This window comes from Hermetia illucens, chromosome 2 (assembly GCF_905115235.1).
Source record: "Hermetia illucens chromosome 2, iHerIll2.2.curated.20191125, whole genome shotgun sequence".
NCBI lineage: Eukaryota > Metazoa > Arthropoda > Insecta > Diptera > Stratiomyidae > Hermetia > Hermetia illucens.
Window position 1 is genome coordinate 9,198,921 of NC_051850.1, and position 21,926 is coordinate 9,220,846.

Consider the following 21,926-nt stretch of genomic DNA (forward strand, 5'->3'; position numbering starts at 1 on the left):
CCAACATCGCACCGTGTAAACTCATACCTTTCGATCCGGGCATCGTAGCGTGAAAACTCCTATCTTCCGTGAATCTGGGCCGCCTCCCCGTTCGAACAAACCATTGCCCATCGAAATCCGACGATTTTGCATTTTTCCCAATTTTTACCTCCCGGGGGTCGCGGAAACTGCTATTTTCCTCCATTTTCGCCAGGTCCTCTCACCATACATTTTCTGCGATATCTCGCGCCCCCGACAATCGTAGCGTGAAAAACCTTATCTTCCGTGAATCTGGGCCGCCTCCCCATTTAAACAAGCCATCCCCCCTCAAAATCCGACGATTTTGCATTTTTCCCAATTTTTACGACCCCGGGGTCTCAATTTTCCCCCATTTTCTCCAGGTCCTTTTCTGCGACATGTCGCGCTCCCGACATCGTAACGTGAAAAATCTCATCTTCCGTGAATCTGGGCCGCCTCCCCGTTCGAACAAGCCATCGCCTGTCGAAATACGACGATTTTGCATTTTTCCCAATTTTTATGACCCGGCGGTCCAGGAAACTTTCAATTTTCCTCGATTTTCGCCAAGTCCTCTCGCCACACATTTTCTGTGATATCTCGCGTTCCCGACATCGTTGCGTGAAAAATCTTGCCTTCCGTGAATCTTGGCCGCCTCCCCGTTTAAACAAGCCATCCCCCCTCAAAATCTGACGATTTTGCATTTTTCCCAATTTTTACGACCCCGGGGTCGTGGAAATTCTCAATTTTCCCCCATTTTCTCCAGGTCCTTTTCTGCGACATCTCGCGCTCCCGACATCATAGCGTGAAAAATCTTGTCTTCCGTGAATCCTGGCCGCCTCCCCAATCGAACAAGCCATCCCCCGTCAAAATCCAACGATTTTGCATTTTTCCCAATTTTTACGACCCGAGAGTCGCGGAAATTTCCAATTTTCCTCCATTTTCGCCAGGTCCTCTCACCACACATTTTCTGCGGTATCTCGCGTTCCCAACATCGTAGCGTGAAAAATCTTGCCTTCCGTGAATCTGGGCGGCCTCCCCGTTCGAACAAGCCATCCCCCGTCAAAATCCAACGATTTTGCATTTTTCCCAATTTTTACGACCCGAGAGTCGCGGAAATTTCCAATTTTCCTCCATTTTCGCCAGGTCCTCTCAGCACACATTTTCTGCGGCATCTCGCGTTCCCAACATCGTAACGTGAAAAATCTTGCCCTCCGTGAATCTGGACGGCCTCCCCGTTCAAACAAGCGACGATTTTGCATTTTTCCCAATTTTTACGACCCGGGGGTCGAGGGAATTTTCAATTTTCCTTCATTCTCGCCAGGTCCTCTCACCACACATTTTCTGCGATATCTCGCGTTCCCGACATCGTAACGTGAAAAATCTTACCTTCCGTGAATCTGAGCCGCCTCCCCATTCGAAGGAAATATCGCCCAGGACTGTGGGGTGGGAAGTGTTTAATTTTCCGAGAATCTGGGATTTTCTATGGCCAGAATAGAGACACGTAATGAAATAGTTAAGGAGATGGTGTAGAGGCCCTTGTAATTTGCGCTCTGAGTCTGAGGCCCTGTATCCATTTCAGTTCGAGTCTCCTTTCGCGGCCCCATGATAGGTACTTTTTCCAACGAGGGTTGTCAGTCCTGCAAGGGGGTTGCATGCAACCTGTCAAAGTTTGCCCTGTGTGTGTGTGTGTATGGTGGGGGAGAAGCTACAGCTTCTGAGCACTCAGGCCGTGTTGGCCCATTGTACTTGCCTCCCCCATCTAACGGAATATTCCGGATTCGTTAACGTATCGCAGGAGGTGGATGTGATGCTACCCGTCACAATTAGAGGACATCGGCACCAAAGATCTGATGCCTGATGCGTCCATAGGCGGGGCATTCACATAGGAAATGCTCCGTGGATTCCGCTTCCTCATTACCGGAGGGACACGTATCATCTTCGGTAATACCTATTCTGAACATATACCCAGCTAGTGAATTATGGCCTGTCAGAATGCCCACAATACACCTGCAAGTCCTCCTGCTTTTCGACAGGATAAACTTTGCGGTACGTATGCTCGGTTCTGGCAGGAAAAGTTTGGTGTGTCGAGTAGCATTTAGGCTCTGCCACCTGTCGTTATAGGAAACTTGTTCCCAGTTTTTGAAAACAGATTTAGCCAATGCTACTGATACCCCAATTGCTGGCTCCGGTCCCGGCATAGGGGAGATTGACCCCTCTTTCGCTAAAGCGTCCGAGATTTCATTTCCCTCTATGCCACAGTGACCAGGTACCCAGAGTAGTTCCACCGTATTGAATCTAGACATAGAGTTCAAACGGTTTCTGCATTCCTGAACGATTTTCGAGGTGATCAAAGGACTGCTCAATGCCCTCAGTGCAGCTAGACTGTCACTGCAGATTGCGATGCGCCTGCCCTTCAACCGCTCGTCAATCACCCACTTCTCGTTTTTATTCGAGAGGTAGACTCCGACTCCAGAACCCTCTTCTGTTTTTGAGCCATCGATGTAGAAGACTTCCGTGTATCTCGCCACGCATTCCTCTGGGTCTTCCCAGTCCTCTCTACGCTTCAGGGTAACCACATATCTTCTACCAAACAGATGTATGGGGACACGAGAATCGGAAGGCATTGTAAGAACTGGATTTAGTCCTCCCAGTAACTCTTCCAATGCTCTGTGCCTCCCACATCCGTTGTTTTCCCATAGATCTAATCGAATTAGCCTATGAGCTGCTCTCATTGCAGTGCTTTGAATAAATATATCCAGGGGCTGCAAATTGAGTAGTGCATTCAGAGCTGCACCGGATGTCGTGCTCATGGCGCCAGTGATACTCAGACAAACAGTTCTTTGCAGTGCGTCTATTTTACGGTGAAAACCTTTTTGTCTCACCTTAACCCACCACACTACGGATGCATATACGAACATCGGCCTAATGATGGCAACGTATATCCACATTACCACATGAGCCCTGAGTCCCCATGTCGAGGCAAAGGTCCGTCTGCACAGCCCATAAGCTGTGAGAGCTCGTTTCATCTTTACCTCTACATGTTTGTTCCAAAGAAGTTTTTTTATCTAGAGTGACCCCCAGATATTTCACTTCTTCGGAGAGTTGAAGGGTAGTACCCCTCATCTCAGGGAGACAAAGTCCATCCAGTTTTCTCCTTTTTGTGAATAAAACCATTGTGGTTTTATTTGGATTAACTGACAAACCATGTCTAAGGCACCAGCTGTCTATCAAATCAACGGCACGCTGTATATTCCTACACACCGTTCCAAGATCCCGATCAACAGCAAGTACAGCCACGTCATCAGCATAAGCTTGAGCGTGTATTGGCAAATTTTGCAGTTCGCTTAGCAGTGAGTCGATCAGCATACTCCACAGAAGCGCGAAAGCACACCTCCTTGGGGGCAGCCCTTCGTCGCTTCCGTAGTCAGGTAGTGATCGACCCCTACCTCAGCGCACAGGAATCTTTGCATTAGCATAGCATGGATCCACTTAATTAAAGCATCATCAACACCATGCGCTCTGGCGGCATCACAAAGTTTTTGAAAAGGCCCACAGTCAAAAGCCCCTTCAATGTCCACCAACACCCCCATCGCGTACTCACCATTCAAAGTTGCATCCTCTATCTTTGTGACCAAAGAATGAAGACCAGACTCACAGGACTTTCCACGTTGGTAAGCATGTTGGTTTTCACTAAGTGGGTGTGACCTAAGTGCGCTTCCACGAATGTAACGCTCCACCAGTCTCTCCAAACCTTTCAGCAAGAATGAAGTCAAGCTGATCTGTTTGAAGTTTTTTGGATTAGAATAGTCATCTTTCCCAGGTTTCGGTATGAAAACTACCGTAACCTGTTGCCAAGAAGAAGACACGTAGCCCAGAGCAAGACATCCTCGAAAAATATTTCTTAGAGGTCGCTCTAAATGCTCCATACCCTCCATACCCTACCCTATAAAAAAAAAAAATACCCTCCTGTAGCATTGCCGGATAGATGCCATCCATGCCAGGTGCTTTGAAATGTTCAAAGGACGGTATGGCAGCTCTCACCTTTTCATGGGTAACAACCGCTTTCACAGTGTTCCAGTTCCCCTTGCAAGGGGTTGCAAGAACCGTCAACTCTCCCCCTACCACTTCTCTCACCCGTTCTCCCGGGTGGTGTACTTCCAGGAGGGTCTGTACTGAGTCCAGTCTGGAGCTCGTGAAAGTACCGTCAAGTTTTCTAAGAGAATCCTACTTGCCCGACTCATCCCTTTTGAGGACTCTGCACAGCCTTGAAGTCTCCCTTTCGCTTTCTAGTTCCTCACAGTACGCTCTAAAGAAGTCTCGTTTCGAGCACCTCACGAGCCTCTTATATTCACGTTGTCAGTTCCTGAAATTTAACCAGTCTTCGTCCTTGTTACTTTTGCAAGCACGATTTAGAAGTCGCCTGGTTGATTTCCTGAGTTTTTGCAGTTCTCGGTTCCATCAAGGAACCATTTTACCGCTTTAGCCTCGGGAAATAGGACAAGCCTCTTCATAGCACTCTAAAAGTGTGCAGTTTATCTTCCAGCACCAAAGGAGTCCTTAGTCGCCTAGGGAACTCTACTTTATTGCCAAGAAGTTCATTAAACTTTGCCCAATCCGTTTTCCTAGGGTTCCGTCTTTGTACTGCAGACTGTTCGCTCGCAATAGTCAGATTGACTGACAGTGAGACCTCGTCTAGCACTCGCCAGTGTGTAATCAATTCTAACAATTTTCGGGTACAGATTGTTAGGTCAATTACTTCCCTTCTTTTCGGTCCCACGAACGTAGGGGCACACCCTACGTTTGCAGTCATAAGACCACTTGATTCTGCATACGCCACCAGATCCCTAAGTTCTTGCGCCGGTGGAGGATACAAAGAATCATAGGGTAAATAAGCGGAGGCAACTATGATGTTTTTCCTCTTGCCATTTATTTGGTATTGTATGATGACCGTGGCTAAGTCCTGGGAACAATATAGACAATATTGCCGTCTTGACATCAGGACGCAAGCTCTCGGTCTTATGGATCTTTCGTCGTAGAAGATCCTAGCCCCCTTTACTGATCCAATGCCACAGATTCTGTTAAATCGAACCCGCGGTTCTTGCACCAGAAAGATATAGGGGAAATCCTGTAGCTTTGTCATTCTCGCTGCCAACAGGTAGGAGGGAGCTTTGGCATGCTGCAGGTTGATTTGACCAATCTTTATGTTTTTCGACATAAACTTAGTTTATTGTCTTATGGAAAACAATTAGAAGCGTATGCGACAGTCCGCGTATGACGGGGTTTCCCCCACACCGTACCGCCAGAGACTCGATCCCCTCGTGATTGATTTCTCTGAGAAAAGCCGTACTTGGAAGTACCGCAATTCCCATGTTCTCATCCACGAAAGATCTCATCTCATCCTGCAGAGCATTCGTCTGTTCTCCACTTAGCACCTTAATTGGTTTGCGGTGTCCGGGTTGCATAGATTCGATCACTCGAACTGACATCAAGTCAGTTCCGTTCACGTCTCTGGCTTCCCTTCCTTCCGCCTGTTCCTTGGAAGGTGTAGGAGAAGTTACTAGCAGGTAGGATTCACTCTGTAGTCCCTTCCCCAGTACGAGCCCCCATACGGGGGGCACACCGTACACGCGAGACGCGTGGATATAAGGCCTGGTGCGGAGCACAATAAAGCGTTGTCCACAGCAGATGTGTTGGTCTTACGCTTCTTGCGCGCATTACCGCTGACAGAAGAGTCTGGTGCATCCAGTGTGGATCTTACCGGGGTTTCCACCTTCCGCCGGAGATTCCGCTTCCTTGTGTCCGATTTCTCTGGGCGTTACCGCGACTAGTGGTACAGCCACGTCCATGTCCTTATTCCCAAGGTGCTTCATCTTCCTTCGCAGTGCTCTCTTCTGTCGTCGACTTTGGGCCTTTCCAGGTTCACGGTGTTCGGACCGCTTGGATCCATTTCCACACACCGGCGTTAAACCAGTACCGTCCACGTCACCAGCTTCCCGTTCTTCCGCTCTTCCCGGTAAGGATGAAGGAGAAGGTTCTGACAGGCATAATTCAGCCTGTAGTCCCCCCTCCTTAGTGGCCGAGGTTCCCTTCCGCCGGGCCTTCCTCTTCCACTTGCGGGTAGATTTGGGCTGTAGTACCGCGGACGAGCCGGCCGTAGTCGGACTTCCAGTTTCTCCCAATTTGAAAGTCTCCGTACTTTCCTTTCTGGCTAACTTCGCCGTAGGCACCAAGTGCAAACTTTCCACTGAGTCGGAAAGCATGCCTTCTACAGATTGATCTGTAGGCGAGTATGAATGTGGTGAGGCCTCCAAAATCCGCGCCTCGGCTGCGACATGATTGCTCATGGTCGCGGGTGGATTCGAAGTCTGTGACTTCTTACCATTTGGAGAGTTTAAACCCATCGTTTCCATATTCATATTTTTGGACACCCTTAGTGTAGTAGTAAACTACTACAGGCTCCCCCACCACGACAAGGTGGTGTCCGAGGGGGAGGTCGGGCGGCATTATCAGCACTAAATAACAACGACATATCAAGCCAGTGGGTGTGGCGTTGTCATCAGGTGCTGCTGAAACTTGGCAACTGAACCAAACATTCCTGATGTGGGTGCCGGGGCGCTCTAACATCGCCGGTAATGAGGAGGCTGACAGCCTGGCTCGCCGAGGGTTTGGATCCACAATGGTGGGGCCAGAACCAGTTCTTGGAATCCGACCATTTACTGTCAAGTCTACTCTGAAGGGTGAAATTGCAACGATTCACGCAACCGAGTGGGGAAATTTGGACTCTTACCGGCAAGCAAAAGTCCTTGTGTATTGTATTGTATCTCAGATAGAATTGTAGTCCTTAGAAGAGCCTTCGTGTCTTTTGAGGGTTTTTTCCACAATGTCATAAAATTCTGTTCTTACTACTTCGCATTTCTAAGTGTCAAGTATTATGATAGCTAAGTTTTGTTGGTCTTATCAAGGTCTCCTACCTAAAAGATTCCATAGCTGTCGATACTCCCCCCTGCAAACGTAATTTATTGTCATCAATTAACCTAAATATCATCCCGGGGGTCTACCATAAACTTTTCACTCTTTTTGATAAATTTTCCAAGTTTGTTAAATATTTCCATAATTATTTATTTTATTTAGCTGTCATTTTCCCTTTATTTTGAATATTCCGATAAACATAAACACGTTTTTCCACTAACAAAAGCAAACACAATATTGACCATCAAACAAACTAGCGCAACATGAAAAGGGTAAATTTAGCAAGTTGTAAAACAACATTGATGATAAGGAAAAGCAAATTTTCACTTTAGATTTTCACCGCCCGAAATTTAAAAAAATTGGAAATAGTTAATGTGCACCAGCGAAATCTATATAAACTCATATCTTCAGGGAATTTAGATACAAACGAATCTTTTTGGGGCATAAAGTGCTGAAAAATAGTCCCGCAGTTTCTGAGGAGTGTTTAAGATATCCGTTTTGAAGGACTTCTGGAGGAAATCAGTGAATAGTCAGAAAAGTGAAAGTGTTGCATTGTATTGTGTTACAAACCCACAATTTTCACGGAGTGGCAAATATCGGTAAAAATATGCGGCGCTTCGCTTTAGGTGCGAAAAATTTGATATGACCCAAAAATCGCCATAAAATTATCCGCAGGCGCATTATGAATTCTAGTGGTTCTATCTAGTGGATTTTGAACAAGATATGCCAAGAAGATCTTTGTGATTTTAAAACTATCTATTGGGATCATAAGAAACCGGAAGTCACTAAAGTCCAGAAGTATTTTAACCTAAATAAGAAGGGTCGGGCTTGTCACCATCATCATCATCGGCGCAACAACCGGTATCAGGTCTAGGCCTGCCTTAGTAAGGAACTCCAGTCATACCGGTTTTGCACCGAGGTCCACCAATTCGATATCCCTAAAAGTTCCATCCGAGCCAGGGTCTGTTTTTCGCATAGGATTGTCAGCCCTACCCAACCCCCTACCTAAAGGACCAGATTATACAGTTCTTAAGCGCGGGAGACTCGCCTTAATCCTTCTACATCTGCATCTTTTCATTAAGAAAGAACACCCAGCGATCACCATGTGGAGATGGAGATATTTTTTGGTAGTATAGCAGTAGGTTCAGCCGATGTTTTCCCGGTTTTATACCCCATCATGGGTACCAACCCATGTTTCGCCCTGGGGCCTATACTATTTTTGACCATCAGCTTTTACTATAACTTCTCGTGATAAGACACTCAAAGTGATAGAGGTTTTTGGACTGGTAACCTGGCAATCTCCAACCTTCTTTATGCTCCAAAAACAACCACCCGCCCCAAGAGGCAGACTAATTTTAAGTAATTAATTTTCAAAGGAGACTTCCCATACAAAAGAGGAGGAGGCTGCAGTCCAAAACAGGCTTCCAAGAGGTAACATTGTGACGTAATAGATGATTTGAATGCAAAGGTGGACTCTAATAACAGCTTGCGCAGACACGCGATAGGGAAACACAGTCTTGGGAACCGTAATAAAAGTGGTGAGAGGTTTCTGCTGCTTCCGTTTTGTCATTAGTGTCACACATAAGATTGGTTAGGTTTCAACAATACACAAGCATCGAATCAGATCGGCCACGTGTTGATAAGCAGTAGTCTTCTTCTAGATGTGCTTCGGAGATTTGGGTAGGCGAATGCGTTTACGCACAGAGTGTTGGACTCCCGCAACAGTACGCTGTCGGACTACGAACACCTCCCTGTCATCAGAGAACTAGCCTGGAACCGTTTGACGCATTACCTAGCCCTTCCGCTCTCCCGGCTTTGTGAGCCTTCAGGGCAGGGAATTCCTTTCACCAACGGGAGTGGAGGGGAGGAAGGGAATTGTCAGTTCAGGAAACCCCTTGCCGTCCGATCCCTCCGCCGGTCGAGCTCAATCTTCTTCACAACAAGAAGAGCCCGAACACAATCTCTCTGACAATGTTGTCAGCAGAGAGCTCCCCTGTGTCTGCATAAAGCTCCTGACGAAAGCCATCCCCCCTCTCGCAAGAGAAAAAGGTGTGTTCAGCCTCGTCCGCCACTCCGTTGCAGAACACACAATCAGAAGATCGCGCCTTCACTATCCAGGGCAAGTAAGACTAAAAACCTCTATACCCGCTTAGAAGTTGGGTAAGGAAGTAATCAATCTCACCGTGCGTACGGTTCACCCACGGCTCATTTTGCCAAGAAAGTTGCCACGCGGTAAAGGTGCGTTGACGGTCTTCACGGGCGACCGCCTCTCTTAAATTCTCGCACTTAGGCCGATAAATAGCTTTGCGCTTCTTGGCAAGGAGGGTAACGGGGATCACTCCCGCGATCACATCACAGTTGGTTCGGAGACGGTGCGATAAGCAGACGCCACCCGCAAAGCTCCCCGCCTCTGCAGTTAAGCAAGGCGTTTACAATGCACCTCCTTGTCAAGGGCATCAGCCCATACTTCCACGCCATAGAGTAGAACCGACTGCCTTGTTCCCATAAGGAGACGTCTCCTAGTAGATAGGGCCCCCGATATTCGCCATTAGCCGACATAAGACCGCGACTGCAACTGCAGTCCTGTCCGCTGCTGCTTTAATTTGCATGGAGAAGCTCATCTTCGAGTCGAGTATTACACTAAGGTATTGACTCTATAAGCAACTCGCCGATCGATATGGGATGCGGGGTCGGGATTCTCCTTCTGGTCAAGACGACTACTTCGGTTTTTTCCAGCGCATGACTGAAACCGTGAGCAGTCATCCATCCGCTTACCGTCGCATCAATATGCCAAGTTTGCTTTGCGCTTCCGGCAACAAGTGCCGCAACGTCGTCTGCATAACCGACCAGGCGCGACTCTTCGGGCATATCGAGTCTCATCAGACTATCAAAGGAAGCGTTCCAGAGATCCGACCCTAGGATGCATCCCTGTGCTACTCCCGACATGATTTCCATCCTCCTTTAGCCCTCCAGCGTCTTATAGAGCAGGAGTGGTCTTTCAGAAAATTCCTCAATATCCGCAAGAGATAGCTTGACACGTGAAATGAGTTTTCTAGTGTGCCTAGTATATCTGTCCATCTTACAGACTTGAAGACATTTCTGACATGAAGCGTTACGAGTAGCACAATTGGTCGGTATCGGCGGCTGTGTCCCTCGGCTCGATGAACCGCATCCACGACCTCCATAATAGCATCCTCTGTGGATCTCCCTGTTCTGAACCCGAGCTGCCTTGAAGATAAGTCCCCGGCAGCGCGGATAGCTTCAGCGAGTCTACTCCTGATGAGCTTGTCGAGCACTCACCCTACCGTGTCAAGCGTACACAGCGGTCGCTATGCAGACGGGAGCTCCGGGTCTCTATTGCCCTTGCTGATCAGCGCGAGTCTGGCCACTTTTCAGCAACAAGGAAAAATGTCCTCCTTCAAGCAAGCGTTGAACGCTTCAAGCAGCAATTCTGGCCGTTAGTGGAACACCAGTTTGTAAACTTCCGCCGGGATGCCATCAGGACTAGCGCCTTCTTGTTTTTCATGGTGAGAACCGCTTCTTCAAGCTCCCTCGCTTTCCGCGCTATTGACAACCCGTACAGGATATCTGGGGAAGAATGCCCGCACAATGTGGTCCACCTGGTCGGTAGTTGGTATACAGGGTCCGGATTTTCCGGGTGACGAACTTATAGCCAAGTCCCCACGGGTCCTCATTCATCTCGTTGACAAGGTTCTGCCAGCCGCTAGGTTTGCTGTTGTTTATAGCACTGCGAAGTCTCCTTTTTGCTGATCTATACACCAACTTAGGTTCTGCCGCCTCTATGCTATTCGGTATTCCGCCAAAACCTGGAGCTTTGTTCTCGCCCATTCTGCCGCAGATCTCCAACTCCAGCTCGTCAGTGGTTTATTCAGGAGTCCTTCGGATCTTGCTAAAATTTCGCCTAGATCTTTTAGGTCGGGGTCAGCTTTACTCTTTTTTGGTATCTCCGTGTACTACAGATTGCTCATGCTGAAGATACGAACGTTTCGATCGTGGGCCCTTTTTGTTTAGTAGCTGGCAAATGGCAATACGTTTGGGTGTCACTTGGACCTCTAATGGTTCCCATATTGTTTTTGTTACCTTAGTGCACGTTGTGCTGTCGTTGATGAACTCGGACAGCTAAACTATTTTCCCTCCAAACTGCCTGAGAGTCTTGGCTGGATTACTCCTTTTAAACCCATCTTCACCCTTAGCATGTTATGTGCTTTCCTGTGTTTTTTTACCGTCTTGGCATTTGTGAAGATGTAAGTGTTGAGAAGTATCATCTGAATGGGTCAATTTATTTCCCTTGGACAAATGCGGTGGTTGTTGAAACCGCCTTAGTCGGCCAGCTATGTCCTTCCAGCCTATTGTTTTTCGCCTTCATTATTTGTGTTCTTGATAAGGTCATGCTTCGCTTGAAGAGCTCCTTCTGCAAATCTAAATCATTTGCAGCATTGGATGACAGCGGTTCAAAGATCTCGACGACCGCTTGGTCACCCCCAAAAACCGCCGGCACTAGGATTCCGAGTCCCTACACAGTAAGTTTCGACTTTCTGTCATCCTCCATGCTGGTTTTATATTCTAGGTGGATTTCCCACAGTCACTTCGGTCCGATGCTCTGAGGTGGCGGGGAGGAAGACGGGGCGGCAACTCTGCCGGCCAAACCAAAACCAAGTGGCCGAGGAGAACCTCCACGTGGTGGCACCGGAAAACGCTGTATCGCATTGGCTTGCCGGCCGTGATGCAGTAGGCGAATGCTCCAAGGCGAGCAAGGGCGATCAGACCCGAGTCTGCACGGGGACTCATCTGAAGTGGCTTCGGTCACGAAACCTTACCAGGGGTATACTGGTACCATGGGAACCGAGGTAGCCCCTGGACTCTTAGACTTCAGGAGAATTCCTGTCGTATCTGAGTACAGCTCGGTTGGTTGCGGTTGGCCCCCTTGTGGGAGTTTCATGGGGGCTGTGGTTGTGCTCGAGCGAGAAGAGACCTTCGGGCCTCGACGTGGTGTTGCGTATCAACACGGGTGCCGTACTCCATAGTTCGGTAGAGATTTAGGTAATTCCTACATCCACCAGTATGAATGCTAAGCCATGCACTTGGTATAGACTGGTACCGTTCTGCTTGTCTAACGGGGCTCTGATTGTGGTCACAAAATCAATCCGTGCCTGAAGAGGGCCGTAGGATTAAGTCTCAAGACAGGTACCTACATTAAACACCGAGGACTTCACTGTCACTTCGATCCTCGCACTAGAGATAAACAAACACTTGCTCATGAGCAGTCTGAAAAGGAAGTATATAAACATCTATTTATACACATCAATAGATATGCCCCTATCCGTCACTTGGGGTCGCGCTTGTGGGGAGATCTGGCAACTCCTCACAGGCCCGTCTATCTGTCTATCGCACCGAATTTAATCGGGAACGGCTGAATCTACATGTGGAACGCGGGTGTAAATTTTTATATATCAGAGTTTAGTCGGATGAATCAAATGAAAGGACTCAATTAGTAAAGCGACATATGACGTCACAAAATGTTACGTGCTGCAACGAAGTAAAATTTCGGGAGAATTTAAAGTCCAAAGCGGAGTCTGGCAAGGTTAAAGCTGTCAGTGATACTATTGCTTCTTGTTATTGGTAATGATCCGCATACGGCTTTGTCTGTCTTTCCCCAAACACTACGACATCCCTTGTGACTGCCAAAATCTATAGTTTTCAATCTAACCGGTGACTGTACTCCTCCTAATCGATCAGTTTGCCTATCTATTGGTAGCTTTATTTCTACCGATTGTGGCACAAAGCTCGATGTTACTCGACGCATTAACATATCCACCTTTGCTATTTTGTCCAAAATTTGGAAATGCAAGTACTTCAACTCTCTCTGTATATTTAGGAAAGCAGCACATGGAAAGTGACGCCAATTTCGAAATCTCAAAACCTTCGTTAGCAATGGTCTCCAAGGTACCGTCAGGGTACTCTGGTCTGACACAAGTTCGAACTTACTTGGGGGTGCAAACCAATTGCCGTTGTGCTGACTAGAAGGCGGAAGTGGCAGTGGACAAATCCCTCTTTACCGAAGAATCTCAAGTTCAATACTGAGTATGCCCTGCAAGGATATCCATTATCCCAGAATGGCCGACGAATGGATCACCAACAGGCGGCGCAGAAAAATAAAGGAGAAATGTAAACATCTTCGAAAGACCTGGAGAGAGCTGAAGCACATTTAACCAACTCATAAGGATGGGACTTCAGCAAATCCAATTGTCTAAAGCAAGCCCCAGCCTACCTCTGGTGCTACTCCACCTTTGACTAAAATACCACTGTACCATGGTAAACAAGGTATAAACTCGGAATCGTCTGCCCATATCTTTGGAAATTAGGAGTTCTCAGCAGCGTTTATTTCTTCTGGATTCCATTTGATTTGTAACGATCCAGGACTATTGTTCAGGCAACACTGGAGATGAGGCGTCAATAAGGTTTCATTGATAAAGAAATGGCCACACAATTCTGTCCTTTTTTGTCTTTTTTGGTACAAACTGGGAAGACATTGACTAGGTTATCAGAGACATTAGATTTATTGATTTCAGCTGCTGCTACCACCAGGGCCTTAGAAAGAAAATCCGGGCCCGGGGTGAAAATTATGGGGGCGCCTTATTATCCCTTTTCTTCATTGGAATTTCTGTTACAGACCCTCGAAAAAACTCCAAGCCCCGGAGAAAATCCCCCCGCCCATTTACATCCTCCTCTCGTTAGGCCTCTCTGTTCTTAACAACACCCTACAATGCTTAGACGGTCTGTCGCCAAGACATCTTGGTATTTCCGACTGTAGTAAAACTCCTTGACGAAAGTTAACATTGTTAAATAGACGTTAAACTCCAAACCCAACTAAATTCACTACCATACTTTAAACCTTTCTCTTTTAGAGTCCTTTGGGATCCTGTTTCTTTCAACCCTTGTCTTCCAAGTTGCATTGTCCAACTCTCTCAACAATAATGAGGAGGTCTCAGCTGCTGTGAATGACAAACAGTCCATACCATCGGATTTGATTTGTTCAACCCGACATGGTACTTGGTATGGGGACGAAAATGATTGCACGAAATTCTACGTTTGCATCAAGGGCCAACCACGTCTACAACAATGTCCTAGTGGAGAATACTTCGATGATTCACGAAAAATGTGCATCCCTGGTACATGCTCACACGCATCCCAGAGATTTGTAGATGATGCCAAGAAACCTGAAGGAAAACATCATCACGGAAAATTGAAACATGCACTAGGGATGAAAAAATCGAAATCGGTGAGTTAAGTGGAGTATCTCTCCCATGGATCACCAATATCAGCGTCAGACCAAACCAACTTTCCAATTCTATTTCTCTTCCAGGACCTGTGCGCCGAAAAGAAACAAGGGACCTACATACCAGTTAAGGGAGATTGTCAGAAGTTCTATGTTTGCCTCGATTCCGTTCCCGTTGAGCATGCTTGCCCGAAAGGACAATACTTCAATGCGGCCGAACGAACTTGCATGACAAACGACCAGAATCAATGTGATGGTAACCATGAAGAAAACCAACATGTCAAAAATGTCATCAGCAATACACCCAGCCACCTTAGAAAGGCAGCTCCCGCGAAGAGAGGAAAGCTCGAGTGTTTCGGAAAGCATGGTGTCTTCCAGCCAGATCCTTATGATTGTCGTCACTTCTTTGCCTGCGTCAATGGCTGGAAGATCGGTCAATACTGTCACCCTGGAGAATTTTTCGACACCCGATCCCATACCTGCAGAAATGACGAGCATAATGTCTGCAGTACGTACCTATTTAATCAAATGTTCATGGAAATGGAAGACAGCGAGGAAAGCGAGGAAGACGATGATGAAGACGAACTAATGATAATTGACGTCACTTGCTTGGGACGAGAACATGGCGACTTTCTCCCAGATGAAGATGATTGCACTGCATACTTTGTATGCTCCAATGGCTTCGCAATCCCGAAACAATGTCCATCTTCTCACTTTTTCGATCAAAGCAAACAGATCTGCCGCCCTAGTGATGGATCATGTGCCCCTCTTGAGACCCCAGTTGAACCCACCGAGCTTCCAATCTATCTGGCACCCACCGATAATTCATCAATTTGCACTGGAAAACATGGCATAATCGTTCCAGATCAAAAGGACTGCACGAGCTTCTATCTTTGCATCTATGGACGCGCCCACCATGATCGTTGCTTTGATGGAGAGTATTTCGACAGTCAAAAACGGCATTGCACTCCAAATAAAGGACAATGCGCAAACGCCGATATTCCATCAAACGATAAACCTAGCGAAACCAATGACGACAAAGAAGCAAGCAATATCTGCAATGGATACTTTGATGGTGCCCACCTGCCTAACTCAGCAAGCTGCAACAAATTCTTCGTATGCATCGACGGAATTCCGGTCCCAGAACAATGCAGCAGTGGCGAATTCTTTGACAGTATCCATGGCTACTGTCGGCCGAACCAAAATGGCGCCGATAGCTGTTCCAAAACCGAATCTGATGAAGGTATATGCCAAGGGAAGCATGGTATTCACATCGAGCACCCAGATGACTGTAGAAAGTACTTCTTGTGTGTAAATGGACAAGCTTTGGTTCACGACTGTAATATCAATGAATATTTCAATATGAGAACAGGATCTTGTATTTTGGACGTTGATGGTAAATGTACAGGAATTAAAATCGAGCAAATAGAACTGAGTCAGCCGAAGGAAGATGTAGATGTTAGTGGAAGCCAGCAAGCATCTGGTAATAGCGAAAAGGAGAGTCCAGTTTCGAAGGACGATCAAGAAGAAAGAGAAACTGTAAAGGAGCTTGTTAAAGACACTTCGAAGGAGCCTGTTGAAGAGACTCCGAAGAAGCCTCTTGAAGAGACTCCAAAGAAGCCTCTTGAAGAGACTCTGAAGGAGATTTTTGCAGAAATTCCGAAGAAGCCTGTTGAAGAAGCTCCGAACAAGCCTGTTAAGGAAACTCCAAAGAAACCAGTAAAGGGACCCATCAAGGATGATGTCCACAAGAGACCAGAACATGTGAAGGAAATAAATAAAAAGCCAACTGCATTGACCAGTATTCCGGTAAGTATTAGGGTCGGGTCCAACAAATGTCACCTGACTTTTAAAACTGCAAAAAATTTAGTTCGTTTTTTTAAAGAAGTAGAATTCTCCCTTGCTAATTAGGTAATAGCCTACAAAAACAACTCACCTCTGCCCTCAGAGCAGAGTAACCACATTTGTTCCTAAGTGTCATTAGGGGGGTGTAAGGGTTATACATGAAGATTTCGGGGGGTTTAGTATGAGTACCTGCCGTGTGGGTTCGATCCTCCTCGGACATGGATTTATTTAGCCCTCAATCAGAGCCCAATCGTAACTACCACAGCGGTACTGGTTTATCCTGAGGACTGTCTTTGCACTGCCATCAGTAAATTTAGGACCTATCTAACGCCTCTGCTGCAACTATAGCGTAACTCCTCGCTTGAGTCCATAAGGAGCTCAACCCGCGATATGGGCCCTACAACAACCACCATGAAACTTCCACAAGGAGGCCAACCGCAAATAACCGCACCGAGAACACATACCCCCAGAATTCTCTGGGAGCATATGCACCCCAACAACACGACTACAATCAACCCGATTCCGAGAACCCCAGCAAAACCTATCAACCACTCAACACGTATAATACAACACAGAAAACATCACAAGACCTTACTTAAAAAAAAAACCACAAAAATTGTAGCTGTCCACCAAGGCCACTGTGACCATTCGCCCATCATACTGTAGATGATGCAGCGTCGAGGAACTCCCTCCGTCGCCAGAAGGCAGCACGCGCTTATGTATTTACGCAGCAAAGCGTATCCCTGCTTGCAAAACACTGCCGTAAATCGAAGTAGTCTAGATTCCGGATGTCATAGTACGCTGAACAGACATAGAGAACATGGAACCCGCCCTTTGAATCCGCCCCACCCAGAACGCAACCCTGACTGGAGACAAGGTTCCACGAAGCTTACCACCCGCAATCCAATGGGATGCTAGAGCGTTGGCACTGGACGCTGAAAACCTTCATTATGGCTCGCGATGATCCGTCCTGGACTCAGGTCTTGCCTCTCGTCCTACTCGGTCTACGAATAACCCGCCAAGAGGAGTTAGCTGCCAGCCCCGCGAAGCTGGTATACGGGGAGAACCCAAGGCTCCCAAATGATCCGGTCTTCGACAAGAGATCGGGTCTCACAGATTCCGGATTGCTGCGCCTGCTGAGGGACAACCTTTGCCACATTAAAGCCACACCTCCCACCCAACACTCGACCGCAACTGTCTGCGCGCCCAAGGAGCTCGAAACGTGCAAACACGTTCTGGTCAGGACGGATACTGTCCTTACCCTGCTGCAGCCTCCATACGAAGGCCCGTACCGTGTTCTCCAGCGAGGAAAGCATTTCTTCCAGCTCAAGATCGGGGGACATAAAAAGGCTGTCTCCTTATCCAGGCTGAAGCCCGTTTGCGCCCCAAATCAACGTCGCGTTCGCTTTTCCAAATGATGGGGAACGTAGTTCCGAGTTCAGTCGCTGAAACCCCTAAATTTCATCTGGGGACGGGCAGATGTGGCGCAGCGGGCCCAAAATCCACAATAAACCTTCCTCTGGCAGATACATCTTTAACGTACTCATAAGTGACCCGACATTTCCCAGGATCATTCCATCTAAGCTGCCAATTAGATGTTACAATGTGATCCAATAACCTTTTGATCGCCAGCGATCCTTACCTCTCCACCTAACTACTACTGACTATGTCAGTTTGCAGCAGATCCTGTAGACTAAGACACGCCGGGCTGCCTCTAGATTAAGAGGGTGAATACCCAACAATGTCTGTGTGGCCTCAGTTGAGACAGTACGGCGTAAAGGAAAACACGCTAACAGTGCCACTCGCTGACAAGCGTAGAACAGTTTGCTGCCTTGCCCGGTCATCGTGAAATCATACATCAAAGTACATAGAACATGCAAGAAAGAATCAGACATATGTGGATCGAGCAGCCCGCCAGCCTAGACCCCATTCACACATTCACCACACGTCTCAGCAAACACACCAATTTAGTCAAGCGCGTCCTGAGCTCGATCAGATCCAGGCCTAAGCACATTCGTTCCGCAATTGTGACGATTATGCCACTTTCACAACATCGCGACGGCTTTTTACGTTTAGAGGACAGAGAACAGAGACCTGAGGGCCAGGGATAGAGGACAGAGGACAGTGGACAGAGGACAGAGGATAGAGGACAGAGGACAGAGGACAGAGGACAGAGGACAGAGGACAGAGGACAGAGGACAGAGGACAGAGGACAGAGGACAGAGGACAGAGGAGAAAGGACAGAGGACATAAGACATAGGACAGAGGACAGAGGACAGAGGACTGAGGACAGAGGACTGAGGACAGAGAACAGGGAACAGAGGACAGAGGACAGAGGACAGAGGACAGAGGACAGAGGACAGAGGACAGAGGACAGTGAACAGAGAACAGAGAACAGAGAACAGAGAACAGAGAATAGAGAACAGAGAACAGAGGACAGAGGGCAGAGGTCAAAGGACAAAGGACAGAGGACAGAAGACAAAGAACAGGGGACAGAGGACAGTTGGATAGAAGACGCGTCCTTTAGGAGACCAAGCATTAAAGGTGGTACTCAGAACCCCTATGCTCTAGCTCAAGTCGGCTGTTCTCCTCGACAAGAATGAGGAACTCAACCACGTAAGTAGCGCATTTAACCGCCGAATTAAGATCACCCAACAATTCATGCATCATCAGGTTCCATATAAATAGTCCTGCGATAAATCCCTGTGGGCAGCCGCGCCTCACATTAATGCACACACGATCAATGACACCTTCGAAGAATACTTCCCTACCATGGAAGTAGCTTTTCCGCATAGTTAGATCCTGGGAGCCACACTGATGAAGTTTCGACAATACAGATGACAACTTAGGTAGTCAGCCCCAAGGATCCCCATGACGTACTTATTTACACAGCGGACAACAAAGTTCTTCACAAGCATTAAACTGGCGTCAGTGAACCTAACAATTCAGAAATCATACTGCCGTCCCACACCAGATGAAATATTTTCGCCACTAGTTCCAAGACCATGGTCCTCTCCATGACTTTGCTGGGAGCCGGGAGAATAAATGTGGCTCTGTACGACCGAGGATTACTATTATCCATCTCTGGCGACTTTAAAGGCACAACAACCCTGACAGTCGTCTAGAAAGCAAGAAAAAAGCCCTCCCATAGACCACACTTTTACAGACATGAGACATGAAATCGGATGGGTCAAATGGCTTTGCACATCTCGCCAGTCATCAGACCTCAGCCAGGTAACTTCCAAGACCTGGCCAGGCTCACCATGCCCTCCTCAATTTCCCCCCCTTCAACACGATTAATAGAAGACAACGAAGGCTCAGATCTCGAAGCAGTTCACCCAGCAACTATCGCTCAATGTCAACATAGGCTCCCTGTTCATCTTATTGCTAACAGTGTCGTTTCTTTTGTAATATCTGACAAACCCTTCCCCAGAGGTCATCGATATGTGCACTGATAAAATGCCTCCAGTCTTTTTCCTTGGACTGGCTCACCAGCTCCATATAAAACGTTAGCCATCGCCTGTAAGCGAGCCTAAATTGGTCAACATCATTAAGGGGATTAACCTCATATTGTCGACGTGCACTGCGGAAATCTCTTTCTCAGGCGACGGACTTTGTTCCACTTACTGCGAAGAGCATTCGTCCACCACATGACATGCTTCAGAGTGCTCCGTACGAACTTCCTCAGCAACACAACCAACCTTTTAATCCACTGGAAAAAGTACAAGCTCAGAGAAAGGAAGGGGGCGACTAACTCTTCTATCTGAGCAACATATTCCGGCTAGTTATAACCACGCGTCTTCCAACGAATCGACGCAAGTGGGAGATCAACGCTCACATTCACATTTCTATTGATCAGCATGACCTAAATAGGAATCAGTCACTAACATTGGTCCTATCCAACCATGTTCATGACTGGACAGACCTTGGACAGGCCTTTCCTGTAACATTCATACGCGTAACTTCGATATCACTGACGCCCTTGGAGTTCTCATATAGCACGGTAGCTAGATGTGGGCTAGGCAATCTTGCTGTACCACATAGGGAGACCGCATGTTCCGCAAAGATGTAGAGTCACCACATCCAAGTACCGATATTCTGCTCCAGGTGGCCTCTAGGTAGACAATAAATGCTCGCGCAAAACCACCGTCCAAAGGTCCCGGGATTGAGGCAAACAAGCCCTGTTCATTAGTGAGACTCTCAACACAGACGTAATCTAGACGCGTATCAATAATGAATACAGCCGCCTTGGCCAACCCCCTAGCAATGAACATGTTAGCAGGCAAACCCCTGGCGCAGCCATTGATTGGGCAGAGTTCATGCAACATAGCGACATTAATGCTGCGCTCACGCATGTGCTGGCCGAAACCGTGCATCTTAGCAGTCACTTTGGCCGAACTTAACTGCAGCAATATAAGCGGCATGGTACCGGTATATCCCACATGTCTGCAAGTAAACACCTGGCGCACTATTGACTGGTCAAGGTTTGGGGAACATGACAACGCTAACGCTGTGCTCACGCATGTGCTGGCCGAGATCATGCATTACCGCTACCGCTTTAGAGCAATTTAACTGCAACAATGTGAGCTACATGCAACTCAGTGGCAGATATTAACTCTGGCCACCCTAGTGACATCGGAACATTGACCGAAATATATGCCCGACCAGAACTTCCCGGACAGCACAATTCCTGCAGGGCACTTCATTGCTACAAGGTGAAGTCATATGGACATCAACACGATCAAATTCCTGAGCTCTTACCTCGCAATCAGTGACCCAATGGTTGATCCCCAGACACATGAAGCTTGTGATGGGGCCTTTCCCAATAAAAAACCATTTAACATATACCAACTCAGCAGATGTCAGTCTATCGACTACAGCTGGACTTCCCTCGAGAACTACATTGTTGGCCGCTTCAGGGCCAGACCGGATCGGGCGACTTACGATTTTTACCTCCGCATTAAACTTCTCAAACGACATGCCGTCAAGAAGGCGGTTCTGGTTCTCCAAAATCATTTTTCTTTCCTCCTTGGAGTACTCTCTTAAGGTCACCCCACTTCCGTGACTTCAACGGGTGATATGAGCCCTAACTCACAGTCCGGAAGCCACTTCGCGCATTATCACTAGCGCAAACCTCTTTCAGCGAAGCCTCCTTGTTTCGACTTCTAATCATAACCGATCACGGTTCGGCCGGCTTTGGAACCACAGGTAAGCCATCGATAACAGGGATGACCTGTAGGCAAGTAGCATCATTGTGCTCTAGGCCGAATGACCACTTTTGACAGTCATCAGCCCCTCGGCCTTGCTCTTATACAACTCAAACTTCTTTGTCATCCCAGTGAGTGTATTGCCGTATTCCAAGACGATCCTACAACTCACCTCAATGATCGCTTTTGAGCAGGATACCTCCTTACAGACATTTTCAGCGAGTGATCGTTGGGAACCTGGATCTTACTGTCTTAGCGCTTGAGACAATTGAATCTATGAAAAGGACCCAAATCCGCAAGTTAGGATCCTGAATACTAATAGCTCATTATCCTTATATTCTGGAGCGCCTTTTAAACGATCCCTCCATCAAAGGTCAGGCATTTTCGCCAAAAACAGCCGCAGCAGAAAAAGGATGTTGACTAACTGAACAGGCACATTCTGTAACATCTTTAGATTTTGTCCTATTGGGTGGCGAGGCGGCTCGTCTAAATCCAATAAGCCATTTTTCTCGATCATGGCTTAGCCCGTATAGAGTCAAGAGGCTCTGAAACCAACATCAAGCCGAACTTTTAGCCGTTCTCCATCAGCATCAGTATTCATAAGCACACCA

General features: G+C 47.4%; 1 protein-coding gene across 1 annotated transcript in view; it reads left to right on the forward strand.

Annotated features, from left to right (window-relative positions):
- The window catches only part of LOC119647591, a 67,048-nt gene that overhangs the window by 43,744 nt on the left and 1,378 nt on the right, over positions 1-21,926 (forward strand). The window contains exons 14-15 of the mRNA XM_038048605.1: positions 13,893-14,266; positions 14,351-16,072. Of these exons, the coding sequence (XP_037904533.1) occupies positions 13,893-14,266; positions 14,351-16,072 (2,096 nt within the window). The remainder of the gene's footprint in view (positions 1-13,892; positions 14,267-14,350; positions 16,073-21,926) is intronic.